The 14,028-nt window shown below is 42.6% G+C and overlaps 1 protein-coding gene across 1 annotated transcript in view; it reads left to right on the top strand.

The window, feature by feature from the left end:
* Ipk1 (Inositol phosphate kinase 1) overlaps positions 1 to 14,028 on the top strand; it is a 38,084-nt gene that overhangs the window by 6,962 nt on the left and 17,094 nt on the right. Inside the window, exons 5-12 of the mRNA XM_075696685.1 lie at positions 1,980 to 2,104; positions 2,187 to 2,282; positions 4,787 to 4,845; positions 5,218 to 5,290; positions 5,650 to 5,735; positions 6,153 to 6,298; positions 8,703 to 8,853; positions 8,966 to 9,071. Coding sequence (XP_075552800.1) covers positions 1,980 to 2,104; positions 2,187 to 2,282; positions 4,787 to 4,845; positions 5,218 to 5,290; positions 5,650 to 5,735; positions 6,153 to 6,298; positions 8,703 to 8,853; positions 8,966 to 9,071 — 842 coding nt within the window. The remainder of the gene's footprint in view (positions 1 to 1,979; positions 2,105 to 2,186; positions 2,283 to 4,786; positions 4,846 to 5,217; positions 5,291 to 5,649; positions 5,736 to 6,152; positions 6,299 to 8,702; positions 8,854 to 8,965; positions 9,072 to 14,028) is intronic.

The following is a 14,028-nucleotide window of genomic DNA, read 5'->3' as shown; positions in this document are numbered from 1 at the left end:
GAGAGGGAGGTCTCGCCTATTGTGCGCCGCTCATACTTCCGTGAAACTTCCATTCATGAACGTCAGCATCGTGCCACAGGTGATCAGAGGCGAACAATGAAGGAGCCCTTTGGGTTCTCTGTTCTGGTTGACTGACAGACCCCACAGCTTTTGCTGCATTGCGCAGAGTGGGTGACACGAAATATGGGGTGTCAGAGGTCTTCTTGTTTTCGATTTATGCATTGAAGTCCCAGAAATGTGCTGTTGAAGTCCTGCTATGGTGCTTAGTGACAGCTCTCGTGGCAGGCATGCAAGTTGACTTTGAAGCTTCTGGCAAGGGCAGCACCAATGCTTGTAAGAGCTTATAGAACAGGATTGCATGGGAAAACTATTTCCTCACTGTTTGCAAGTGCATTCGTCAATTGAGAAGTGCATTCTGTATGTTCATTTATTGCCATCACACCGAACCTCTGAGCTCTTCACCAAACGCCTATGACTTTGTGAAGTTCAGTTGGCTTCTGTGTACAAGGCATTGGTGTCCACAACCACATGGGAGTAATAGCCTAGTTACACGGGCAGCGTAACCGCGGTTAAACATAACCATGGTTAACCCGCTCAACCGTGGTTAACGCGAACCGTAGTCCGCCAGAGTTACACGGGCTATCCTGATCACGGTTAAAAGTCTGAGGACGTGTCACGTGATCTCTTGCGTACTGGCTTCATTTTGAATAATTTTTCTTCGGCATTTGATTACAGTGGTATAAAGATGTTATTTTTCAGCAAAACAATTGTCAAATTTGAGAGTTTTAACATGTAAGACTGCGTTTTGCACCTGTAGGTAATTTATTTTCGATACTCCTGCTCTCAGTTGTGAGTATGCCTGGTGGGCATACAACTATATACATAGTCAAAATTAAGGGTCAGAAATGGGTAAATATAAAGTAAAGGTAAGTCCACTGAACGAAAAGGTAAAAAGAAATCTTAATGAGCAAATGAAGGTTTCAACTGACAAACATTGGTTAGAAAATTAAAGGACTACAACTTTACGCGAATGCACTTTGGAACTATGCACTTGCATATACAAAAAAGAAGAATAAGAAAGGAAGAAAAGGCAGTGCTTTCAGGTGTTAATGTATATACACTGCAATTTCATATTGCACAAATTATCACAAAAAAGGACATGTTAGAAATACTGAAGTTATACATTTAAAAGCAGTGCCATCAAACTGGACAAGAAAGTGAGATGCACACAAACACACAGCATTTGTGCGTGTCTCATTTGTCCAGTTTGATTGCGCTGTTCTTTAATTTTGAAATTTGTGCGTAGCGGTCATCTCTGCGTAGAGGCACGTGTTTCGACTAATTGAGCGCAGAGCGGCCAGATTATCTTCCCAAATGCGTATCAGTGCCTCAGTTGTCGCGTCAGGCCAAATGATACGCTTTTTGGAAGATATCTGGGAAGCGCCAGTGCTACACTCGGGAGAAGTACCGTCCGCCATTTTGCCCGTTTCCGAAACGACGGTTACACTAAACCGAAGTTGCCAAGCTCGGTTGGCGGTCAACCGCGGTTAGCAGCATAACCACAGTTTCGCCTGCTGTGTAACCGCATTAACTGCGTTTAGCGATAACCACGTTTACGTTAACCGCGGTTAAGGTCGCCCGTGTAACAGGCGTATAAGATGCAGAAATTCCTGTGTACTGAGACTTCAGTGCAGATAGTGACAATGCATCTGTAGTCCACCGATAGTGTCCCTCATAGCCAACATGTAGCTTCGGCTTTGCTTGGCGACTTCATTTTTCTTTATTTACTTACACAGCAACCAAACATTTTTGCCATATAATGGTTACATATGTGACCATGCACACATGTAGTTATACAGTAACGTGCTCGTTGAGGTGGACACAAGAGTAAACTATTGGGCAGCAGCACTCTTTGATGAATGTGTTAGTGCTTAGAGCAGTGATATGTACCTAAAAATTTGTTTGTGCTTTTCTGACAGTGCACAGGTTAAAAAAGAATGTCAAGGAAGTTGCCACTGTAGGACTTTTGTTTCCTGACCACTGCACCTTGCCGAGCCACCTCCAAAAATTTGCTGATGGTCCTGTGATCTCTGTTGAAATAAAGGTACGTGTCAAAGGCACATCTTAAAATCAGCCACAGGTACAGGTCTGAATTGCCAAATTAAAATTCGCATTTGGTCTTTCAGCCAAAGCAGGGATTCCTGCCTAGTCCCCGTGATCTCCCTTTTGAACACAAGGTTCGAGCATCCGTCTGCAGATTTCACCTTTCCCAGACTTTCAAGGTACGCTGAGGATGGACGGTATGAAAGCTAGTGCACCTGCGTTTCTACATTGATTAATCTACACTGCATTAAAGGGACACCAAAAAGAAAAAGAATGTAGCCTAGCTGAAATAATAGATTATGCTCAGGAACATAGATAACATACTGTATTTATTTGATTTTAATATGCTCTTGATTGCAATGCTTACCTGATTTTTGTGGCCAAAAATGAAAAATGGAAGATCTCTTGATTGTAACACATGCTGATGGGTTTGTCATATTTAAAAAGAAAGCAGATACAATGCCCGTGACTTGCGTGATTTTCGGTGTAAGAGAGAAAGTAATGGCGGTCTGTTCCCACAGGAAAAAAATTTACATTTGAGCCACTGTGAACAGGGCACCGCTCTTCGTCGCTGTCTTCCTTATCACTTTTAATAGCCTGAACATCTCTCATTGTTGATGCGATCCATTGGACTTAACCACGACAACTAAACGGTCTTACAGAATCTGCACAAACGATGCCTCGGCAACAGTGGCTCAATTTGATCACAGGGACTTGCCAATGATAACTTGTCGCTGTTGCAGTTTTGGTTTCGCACATTTCCGACATTTTCAACATTTCATTTAAGTTTTGCTGCAAAAAAGATGTCTGCATTAGAATTGAGTAAATACAGTAACCACTGGGAGAATTGCAATTGAGCACAGTATGCCGCTTGAGAGCAGCAGATTACCCAAGCAGGTTGCTAGCGGTGAAAACAAACCTCGTGTTTTCTTTGAACTAGCTGGATGCCATGCTTTATTTCATAACAATATTAGTGCGTTAGCATTAGGAGTGTCAAAGCAGAAAAAAGTGGATGTGTGTGAAGTGAAGTGTGTGAAGCCAGTCGTGGTCTACGTGGCAATGGTAGAGGTAAAGAGGGGATGAGAAAGCTTCGAAGAGGGTGTGAGCAGATGGACTTTTGTGCGTGTGTGTGTGTGTGTGTGTGTGTGCGCGTGTGTGTGTGCGCGCGCGCGTGTGCGTAGGTGGTGCAACTGACAGCAGTCCGCAGTTGTCAGTTGCGCTTTGCGCCTCGAAGAGGGAGGACATGTGTCGAGTGAGCTCCTGAACAACATTTTGCAATGTGGTGAATGCAGTTTAAGTCATGGATCCGGGACATCGAAGAGCTGCAACGTAATGCTAATGCATTTCTCTCGCATTTACTCCTACATTGCCACTGAATTTTTTTAGCACCAATGGTTAACTACTGTTAACACGTGATAGATGAGGCATAATGTAACCTTGGGAACAGGTTTCGTGCTGATACGAACTGGCGCCAGTACTGTCTAATGTTTACATCCTAAATATCTTTCCATACTAATCTATCAGTTCGGTTTGACTTTAGTTTTAGTTGGTCCCCTTGTGTCCTTGTGAGCATACTTATTTGAAGTTTTCCTGGTCCAATGATTCCTATAGGTATCACAGTGCCTCACTAGGTTAGTATCTGACCGAGAGAAAGCTTGCCCATGGCAAGCTAGAACAAATGTAAGAAATCACAGTTCCGGCTACTATAGTTATGTAATTTATCTGGAGCTTGTGCAGCAGACTATTGGGGACGTTCCTGAAATTTCTCAAATGTCCACACATTTTGGCACACTATGATTAGGCCTCTGTGTCATACCTGTGGAGCGTACTGCCAAAGGCAGGCCACATGATTTACAGGGCATGCAAACAGCCTTCCAATATCTTGCAAGCATAATTCACACACTTCAGACTGTGAGTTGAGGAATGTTAGATACTATCAAAATTTGCTGTCAAGATATCATAATCTGATGCTGCTATATATATAAGGCAGAGTTCGTGATAGAAGGCTTTGTTATATTATGAAAACCTACACCAGGAATTTTACTTTATTTTCTCGTTAAAATACACAAAATATATACTTGATGTGCAAAGAACAAAATTAAGACCAAAAAAGGTTAAAGGGACTCTGCAGAAAAAAAATAATTCGAGGAGTATGTTTGTAAATTACATTTATAGAATATCAAAACTGGCACTCTTATCGTCAGAGGATGCTTATAAGCCAAAGACGACACAAAAACGAAAGACTGGTAGCAACACTATCATTAAGTTTCTGCACCAGACCGTTCTGATCTCATAGATTTTGACAGCGTTTGCTCAGGCCTAGTTAATTTTGTATTGGCAGAGAAGGACTACTATAGCATTCTAAAGAAGTCAAAGGCTGAATTTAGCAAGCTTGAAAAACATTTACTGTGCTGCAGTGATTGAAATACAAGAAAGTAATGTAAATGACATGTCACACTGACATACTAGCATTCAGGCTTTGGAACAAATTTCAAAGCATAGAAGCTTGGCCTTCAGTTTCTCCTGCAGTAGCGAATCTCCTACTATAAAAATATCAAAAATAGACTTTGGAAAGAATACTTTATCAGTCTAAACTGACTTAGGGCTTCTGTGTTTCTCTTTAGTCTTCCTGTAAACTTTCAGAGCAGTTAAAATGCAAAACAAAAGCAAAATTTTCTCTCAGGTCAGCAAAGGGCGGATATCATCACTCAGCACGTACTGTCCTCTGGATCTGTTCAGTGGGTAAGTTTTTGTTTTTCTTCTTCTTGTCTCTCAACAGCAGCTAACTTCTCATCCATTGGAATTGTGCTTCGTATTTAAAAATGCTAATATTGCTTAGAGGCATTATCCTGTACATGTGAATACTTACTGAATGTTCTCGCGCTGTCATATTTTTTAGATAATTAATAAGTTCATGCCACTGGTTATGGCATCATTGATCTTTTTCTTATCTTTCTTTTTCATTTATTTAAGCCAGGTTTCTAAATGAAACCTAGCATTAAGAAGCGAAAACACATTACATTAGTCATACGATGGCACAAGTACAGAAATTGTTTTTATGCTTTCTGAACTGTGTTAATTTTGTGGTATTTATGATTTTTTTTTAATTTACAGGTGTCCTAGGCGAATGAAAAATGCTCTAAGAGAGCTTCTCTATCACCCACAAAATAATCTCAGGATTTTTAAGGTAAGTTTGATTGGGCCCATCTTCCAATTAAGTTTGATATGCATATCTCCTCACAGTCACGCAGAAATTCAAGAGTGCCAGTTGTAATGCCCTGGGCCAGTATATTGCAGCAATTTATTTTGATCGATTCTATTAATTTTTTATCCTTCACCATTCATAACCTGTCGATCATGGTGATATATGCGGAGGGGAGCTTGGCTCACTGATAAAGTGCAAGAATTTTTTTAATCGTAGAACTGTTGCATTTTTGCATTTGCACGTGGAATTGTTGCTGGCCCTGGTTTGAACTAGGAGTCGCATTTAGTTTGACGATTTCCAATTCCCATTCATAATTCTCTCGCTTGCATGGTCTCTTGCAGAACAAAGAACTTATATTTAGCGAAGAATTAAGAACCAACCTAGAAGTCACGCTAAAGGATTTCTTCCTCGAATCAGGTCTAGTCAGGTGAGTTGTTGCCTGGAGGGTGGTGAGATCTGCACTACATTACTTCAAAATCAGGTTGCAAAGTCAACCTGTCGGCTGCACACATTTCTGTTTCGCATGTGCCCACTACTTTCTGTTGAGCTCTCCATTTAATTTTTAATAGTCACAGCAGGCAACAATAAGCTGCTGTCAGTATGAGTTAATGCTATATTATAATATTGTGTCAGCATTTTTTTGGTTTAATTTCACTAGGCTTAGATGCAAGAGTGTGCTGTTATACTTTGTGTGCAACCGATTTCGTAGATTTCTGGTGAGGACACTGTTGCTTAGTGTTGTTGTGTTTGTTTGTGGTTTGAATTATTGGCTGACATATATGTGATTGCAGCTTATAGTGTTTTTTTTTTAGCTGTTTCTGAAGTTTTTACGTTTCTTCTCTAGTCGAGAAGACAACCTGTGCCACCTGGTCGCGAAAATCCTGCGGCACTCGTATCCTGAAACTGTGGCATTCAGTGCAACCAGTGGCATCGGTGATGTCATCAAGCCACAGTCGTGCCCGTCTTCACACCCGTGCACTTGCACTACTAGTGAGTGGATCAATTTATGCTTTTGTGTAACGCAAGTCTTCTCTCTTGATTTTGATGCAAGGTCACTCTCAGGACGTAATTTTGTTTTCACAAGTTTATGGAAGTGCTCTCATCAGTCGGCAGCCTTTTCAAGGCGTCTGTGGGCATAAGCATTTGAAGTAGTGACCTACTTGAAGTTAGCCATCTCAGAGCCTAGAAGACTGCCTAGTGTCATAGGTATAGAGAGCATTCCCCCTTCAAAGGTTCTAGCTGAAATTTTACTGCAACAAAATTCCGTAACTTACGCTTTAGTCGTGTCTTTCTTTTTAGTCATGGCTTGTCTTTCTGGCGTTCAACTGGCTGTGCTTTTGCAACACTCGTGACATAAAAGTTATCTGACACTCTCCACAGTGGTTTAGTGGCAATAGCATGTCAGCAGTAGCGTGTCACCCATTGAATAGTTCGATTCCTGGCTTTGTTTTTTTATTGTTGTTGTTGAAATTTGCAAAAAACAGAGAATTAGAATATTGAAGAAACTTTGCGGAAGCTTCCCCAGCAACAGGTGGGCATCATTAGGCAGAACATTGAAAGTAGGCATTAAGACCCTAAGCCACCTATGGCTTTGTGTGCAGCTTGCACAGACAGTTCATGTCTTTACATTGCCGGTGTTATACCACTACAGCTGGTGATCTTGCGTTGGTATATCTCCTCTGACTGTGCTTTCAAAAGGAAGCAAGTCGTGCGCCTATCATCTTCTTCCTTACCCTCTGTTCCCCCTCTAATTTAACAAATGATGCTTCCTGCCTATTATTCAGCATTGGCTGAAGACATTTAGCCAAAAACTCTGTACTAAAGTGAAACTCGGCAAGAAAAACATTTTTTGTAGTGTGTTCACAAAGAATTAATCTAGAGCCCTTCCGCTGCAAAGTCTCTCGTGGCACGTTCTTGGTTTGGGGCGTTAGGCCTCACCGATCATCAGCAGTGATCCAGTGATGCAAATGCATCACATGCAAGAACAACAACAAGATAACAATGATACAGTCGAACCCGGCTATATCGGACTCGCAAAAAAACGTCTATCAGTTCAATATAGAGCATAATTGGATATAAGCCTGCTAAATAATTGGATGTCATAAAAGCACATACCATATATAAAATCACTTTATTGATGAAACTAGCTGTTTCCCATGAAATAGCCCTGTATTTTCTTATGCTTGGGCAATTTCGCTGCATGCGGTGCACGCACTTCTCCACATTGTCTAAGAAGTCGGATCAGCTTAGGCCGCAATTTTCCGCATGCGCGCAGAAGCACTGGACTAGTGCAAGCACACCAATCACTTCGGAGGATACGGGCAGAGGACCAATGTTGCTTTCCTCATTCTGCCCACTTTCACTTGTGCTTGGTACGATGTCGGCAATGTAGTCTTCATTTTCGGGCTCTCCCGTGGTCGCAACACCATCATTTGCACTCACAAACTCGTCCACCGTTGATTCGTCAACAGCTTCCAGAAATTCTGAGAGCTCGCTCCAAACTTTGGCAACACCGGCAACTGCTTCGTCGCATTCATCAAAATTTACAATCATCACCAAGCACGTGCAAGCCGGCATGGCTGAAGCAATTTCGGATAGACCACTTGTACACAGCCGTGCGTATTCGTCGGGCGCCACGTGCACCGGGTCGCAAGTTTGGCTGCTTTAGCCCCAATCTCCCCCGTATTCTTCAACATCGTGCTGAGAGTGCTCCTCAGAATCTTGCACGCTGCGGGGACATCCAACTTCTCACCGCGTTCAATCCGATTTATGATTTCAAGCTTCACGACAAAAGGCGAATTCTGCCGCTTCATCACGGCAACACTGCAGGAGAAGGCCCACAAGGCGCGCACAAAATGAACCAGAAAAGCAGCGAGACAACTCGCACTTTCGCCATCTTGCACGACGAGGGCACCCTCTGATTGGCTGTTTGAGCAAGCGCTGCAGGCGAGCCAGGATCATTTTTTTGCTGGGGGGTTGTCGATGGCTCGTCCGAGGTAGCGCGGTCACGGTAGGGAGAGCGATTGGATGGAGCCGCACTGCCAGGTTTCCCCACCACCGCATGGGAAAGCAAACTTCTGGGGGCACTATTCCGCCGCTTGACGTTCAATATATTGGGAGTCGCTGCTATTTTTGTTCGATGTAAGCATAATTTTTGCTATATATACTCATTGTAACTATACCGTGTCCAGAAATTGTTCGATATATAGAATAATTCGACGTAAGCGGGTGTGATATAGTCGGGTTCAACTTTAGCGCACTGAAAACAGGAAAGTGGCAAAGGAAAATTATCCTCGCGTGGCAATACTTGAAAGCGTGAATGCCTCTGGTGTCTCTTTATCTCACACGGAGTGTTTCATCACTTGTGGCTCTGCTTCTGACCCCTTGTTTTCAGGAATGAAAGCGGACCACCGGCTTCCTCACGGGTGCATTTTGGACCTAGTGCTGCGGGCTCAGCGCCTGGGATCCATCGACGTCTCTACGGCCTATCCCCTGTACCTCAGTCTCAAGGACACTCTCCATTGCGCTGGAGAGAAACCGCCACTGTAGGTTCCTTGTTGAAAAGGCCTTGGTTTTCAGGCCATTTTCTTGGCATGATTGAATGAAGCCAATGCGACTACTCTGATTTATCTTTTGTTTCTTGTCGCTTTCGCCTAGGCTTGAGTACCTGAAGGATGGATACCCTGCTCCCTCTCTGCCCAAGGCTGTGGGCTGCCACGAACGCCAGAACTACGAGACTGACCATACGTTCGCCTGCCGCAAGGTATTCGTGACTCTTTCCACTGTTCAGGCTGCTGCTAACGCTTTGTCTCTTATAAAGATGTGAGTGAAAATACAGATTTCTGTCTCTTAATTTTTTATATGAGTGCTGACATTACATTTACACTTGTCTTCTTTTTTCTTGCACCTAAGTTAAGATTTAAGCTCTCTAAACCTTAGAAAGAAACACTGGCAAGCATTGGAGCAGCCTAGATAATTTACTGTAATGCTATACTTGTTTCTATGAAGCAGTTTTGCTTTTGGTACTCATGGATACATCAAGTGGATGCATCATGACATCGTGATCACAATTGTGCACATACAGAAAAATATAGTACTGATTACAGTGACCAATTGCTGCCCCATGAAGGTAAATCAAGGATTGTCAAAAATTCCTATTCATATACTTTTACATTACTTTCCTCCCAACTTGCATAATGTATTTTACGATTTCTTATATTATGATTTCTTTTTTGTTTGTATAGTAAATCCCCCTACAAAAATGCCCCTAGAGCGCGCTGTCGGTACACGTATAATAATGTCCCTTAATAATTTGAAAGTAGCGACACTCTCTCCCCCGCCACACTTTCCTCCTTGATTCTCTATGCCTGCCTGCCGTGCGCTCTGCGCATGGCACACTTCTTCTCCTGGGCTCCCGCGGATGAGCCGCAACATTCTATGGAGGCACGTTATTTTGAGCCAGTTGCACGCCCCAGTGGTGTTGAAAGTTTTGAGAAATACTGATAACAGTATCGATAATGCTAAAGGCAACATTTATGAGGAGGTTGGTTTTTTATGAAAGCCATATAAACGGGGTATACCGATGTAAAAGGAGCTTTGAGGCAAGTTCTATATTCCAGAATTTTTCTGCCACATGATGAGATGCTTTACTTTGTGTGTCTGATCTAGTATTGCTTGTGGCACATTCTGCATGTGGCTTATTAAGCGAGAACCTTAGATTTGTTTCAAGGTCGTGTTGTGAGGTATAGAAAATATCACGTGACCCAAGGAAGGCCGGAAGCGAACCAAAGCATGTCCAGCTGCGTATAAGAAATTACTGATTAGCAAAATTAATTAATGATAAGTGATTGTACTAAGGTGGATTAAGGTCAATGAGGGTGGATGAAGGTGCATTAAGGAGCATTAAGGTGGATGAAGGAGAATTATAGTGGATTGAGGAGATTAAGGTCGATAAAGGGGGATTAGGGTGAAATACATTGCAGTGCTAAACATTATTGCCTGCAGAATATTCTTTGCATTACTACATCATGACCACAATCATGATTGATTTCTCAACCTTCATAATCAAAGCACATTGATTCAATGATTTTGGCTCGTGTTAAATCAATGGAAAAAGTTTCCCCACAGAACAAAACTGCAGAAAGGTGGTTTTAAAACATTGTTTGTATAGTAAATTGTTTGTTTGTATAGTAAATCCCCCTACAAAAATGCCCCTAGAGCGCGCTGTCGGTACACGTATAATAATGTCCCTTAATAATTTGAAAGTAGCGACACTCTCTCCCCCGCCACACTTTCCTCCTTGATTCTCTATGCCTGCCAGCCGTGCGCTCTGCGCATGGCACACTTCTTCTCCTGGGCTCCCGCGGATGAGCCGCAACATTCTATGGAGGCACGTTATTTTGAGCCAGTTGCACGCCCCAGTGGTGTTGAAAGTTTTGAGAAATACTGATAACAGTATCGATAATGCTAAAGGCAACATTTATGAGGAGGTTGGTTTTTTATGAAAGCCATATAAACGGGGTATACTGATGTAAAAGGAGCTTTGAGGCAAGTTCTATATTCCAGAATTTTCCTGCCACATGATGAGATGCTTTACTTTGTGTGTCTGATCTAGTATTGCTTGTGGCACATTCTGCATGTGGCTTATTAAGCGAGAACCTTAGATTTGTTTCAAGGTCGTGTTGTGAGGTATAGAAAATATCAAAATATAGTAAAACATATAGTAAAACATAGGTTTTAAAACATCCGCTATTAAAGCAAATATTTCCGGCCTCTGCCTAGATATCGATATCAACAGCAAGCGCGCATGATCATGTGAACACTCCCAGCATATTTCCTGTATCCGTGAGAAAACCAAACAATAATCGTGGCCCACTCATGCGAGTCTGGAAATGCAGTTCAAAGCAAATTGCAAAAATCCAAGATGTCCTTAGGTATTGCCTAAGAGACACATTCGCGTCTTAAGCAATACCTAAGGACACCCAAGGCAATACCCCAATCTCCTAAGGCAATACCCTGAGGACACCCTAAGGCAATACCCTAATCCTCCTTAGTATGCCTTGTAAAGCCCACTGTAATTCACCTTACTTCACCTCTACCAATCCTAATGCACCTTAATCTACCATAATCCACCTTAGTTGGTCTTAATTCACCTTAATCAACCCTAATACACCTGAATCCACCATAATCGACCTTAATCCTTCTTCATCCACCCTAATCCTCCTTAGTACACCTTAATCCTTGTTCATGTACCTTAATCCTCCTTTAAACACCCGAAACCGACTTAATACGTCGTAATCAACCTTAATCCTCCCTAATCCAATCACTAATGAATCGTAAATTAACTTGGCTGATCATTAATGTCTTATACACGGCAGGACATGCTTTGTGTCGCTTCTGGTCTTCCTGGTTCATGTGACATTTTCTGTTCACAATGTGACCTTGAAACAGAGATCTAAAGGCTTTCACCTTAAAATTTAAAGAAACGCAGTGTGTACTAGCTATCGCTCATCACCTGCAATACCACGGGTATACTTGCCACTAATTTTTTCAGTGTCTGCATTCATTGTATGACTGATGCACACATCGACGTAAGCTGAAAATGATAGCTCGTCAACAAGCCGCTATTTCAATTTTCAGTAGAACAGGCAACGGATCCTAACAATCACAGAAAGTGCGATCGAGAGACTGTATTTTCACACATAAATGTTAACAGCTGAAAGCAGAATCTATAGTGCTGCATTTCTGACTGAATAACAACAGTTGGCAATATGAGAGGTGATGGAGTCCCAACAGAATATTAAGCATACTGAAGACAACCCCATATTATGCAAAGTACAAATTGCCACAGCAAAAACGCTGGTGAGTAGGCCGGAAGAATTTTAATACTGCAGCATTAGGGGATGATTTGATACGAGAAATAGGGACTCCTCGTCTCGCAAACAACACTGTTCTTTGTCGAAACAAAGTTCTTTTGGCCAATGTTATGCAGCCACTGCTTCCCGTGCAAGCAGTAACGCTTTTTTTTTTGGTATCATAAAAGCTGCATAACCATCTCCAGTCTTCTTGCTGCAGTTATATGTGCAACAGCGTGGCATAGGGCTAGTACAGAGAGCAGGAAACAAACGTACAACGTTCGCTACTTCGAGCTAAAGCATCAAGCCAGCTGAGCTGAGGAGAAAAATTGCGCGGACGAAAAAGAGAAACACAAGCAAAACGCAAGATCCACGCGTTTACAAGGGCAATGGCAGGGAGACCAATTGTCGTGCAGAAAAACGGGTGCAAGACCGCTTCTCGCAGGGGGGATGCACAAGGGGCGAGGAAGAGGCGAGGAAGAGGCGAGGAGGTGGCGGCGGCAAACTTCGAAAAGTGGCAGTACTTTCAAATTATCAAGGGATTTTAATGTATAAACAAATAAATAAACTTTATTAAAATTGCATGAATACACTAAATAAAACGAGCTGGCCTGGTTATATTGGTGCATCCGCTGTAGCTGACATTGTTTACCTTTGTGTGAGGTGGCACAGAGAGGTAGCCACCGTAGCCACGGTTTATTTAGGCCAGCCAGCCATGGTGTCGCAGGATCTCTGGAGCGGCCGGTACCGAGGGTGCTCAGGTTGAGCGCCAGCGTGTTCTTTTGCTTGTGCTACCCGCACTTGAGCCATCTTCTTTACTGGCTCTGGAGGTGATAGTCATGCCACTACACTTTTATTAGCCATTGCTTTTCAAAAACTTCATTGGTCATCTCCCCTTGTTTTCTGGTGAAGACATCACAGCGACACAGAAAACTCGCTCTGTATGCATGCTGAAGAGAAGGGCAGTATTGTAACGTACAAACACATAGTGCACAAGATTGTGGTTACTCAATACTGTGAAGCTCATGTCTTAGTCCTCTGTGGAGCCCACAGCTTAATTGTTGCTGAGAGCAGAGAAAGGTGCTCCCGGTAAGGCCAGTGAGAAAGTGAAAAATTCACCATAGACGATTTTGTGGCATCCACGTTCGAAGTGGCCAAACTATTGAGTCAGAGAAATGCTGGTTCAATTCACCGGCCAACGTCTGGTTGAGCTACTGCCGGCGTCCTTCACTCGTTAGACATTTCGGCTTAAAGGAGGCACTGTAAGGAACTGGAAGGGACACCAGCAGATGTTCACATTCCTCTAAAATGTGGCCGAATCTGTAATGTAACTAAAAATATAACTGTATATATTCAGCAATCTTAAAATGCTGTTTGTGTGTTACACTCACAAAATTAGGTGTATATGAGTCGCATGTCACACAGACAGGAGCATGTTTGTTTAACAGCCAAAAGCTTCCGTCTAATCAGAGAAGTCATAGAGTGCTCTTAGCAAAAAATAAATGAGCAGCAGCAGCTTCTACCACGTGTGAAGGCCGCTTAAGAGCACTTTCTATAGAGGTGTGCAAATCTGCAAGCTGGCTATGTTCAGGTGACGGAGGCATTGCTGCAGGACGTTGATTGTAGGAAGGAGGTAATTAAGGTGCATGTTTTCGTCCCTTTAGACAATGTCAATTGCACACCATACGCATTGTACTGTGGTTCTTGCCAAATTCAGGTACTCAAAAGTTGTATTGCCTGTTACAGCTTGCCTCATCAACAAACAAAGCAATTCTTTTGTTATGAAACTACAAGAAAAGGTCGTTCATTAAAGTAATTTATTACTACATGTAATTAGTTACTTACCAGTTTGATTATGATTCACTG

The sequence above is a fragment of the Dermacentor variabilis genome, chromosome 6 (genome assembly GCF_050947875.1).
Source record: "Dermacentor variabilis isolate Ectoservices chromosome 6, ASM5094787v1, whole genome shotgun sequence".
Lineage (NCBI taxonomy): Eukaryota > Metazoa > Arthropoda > Arachnida > Ixodida > Ixodidae > Dermacentor > Dermacentor variabilis.
The sequence above is the reverse complement of the archived record's forward strand: the minus strand, read 5'-3'. Positions and strand labels throughout refer to the sequence as shown.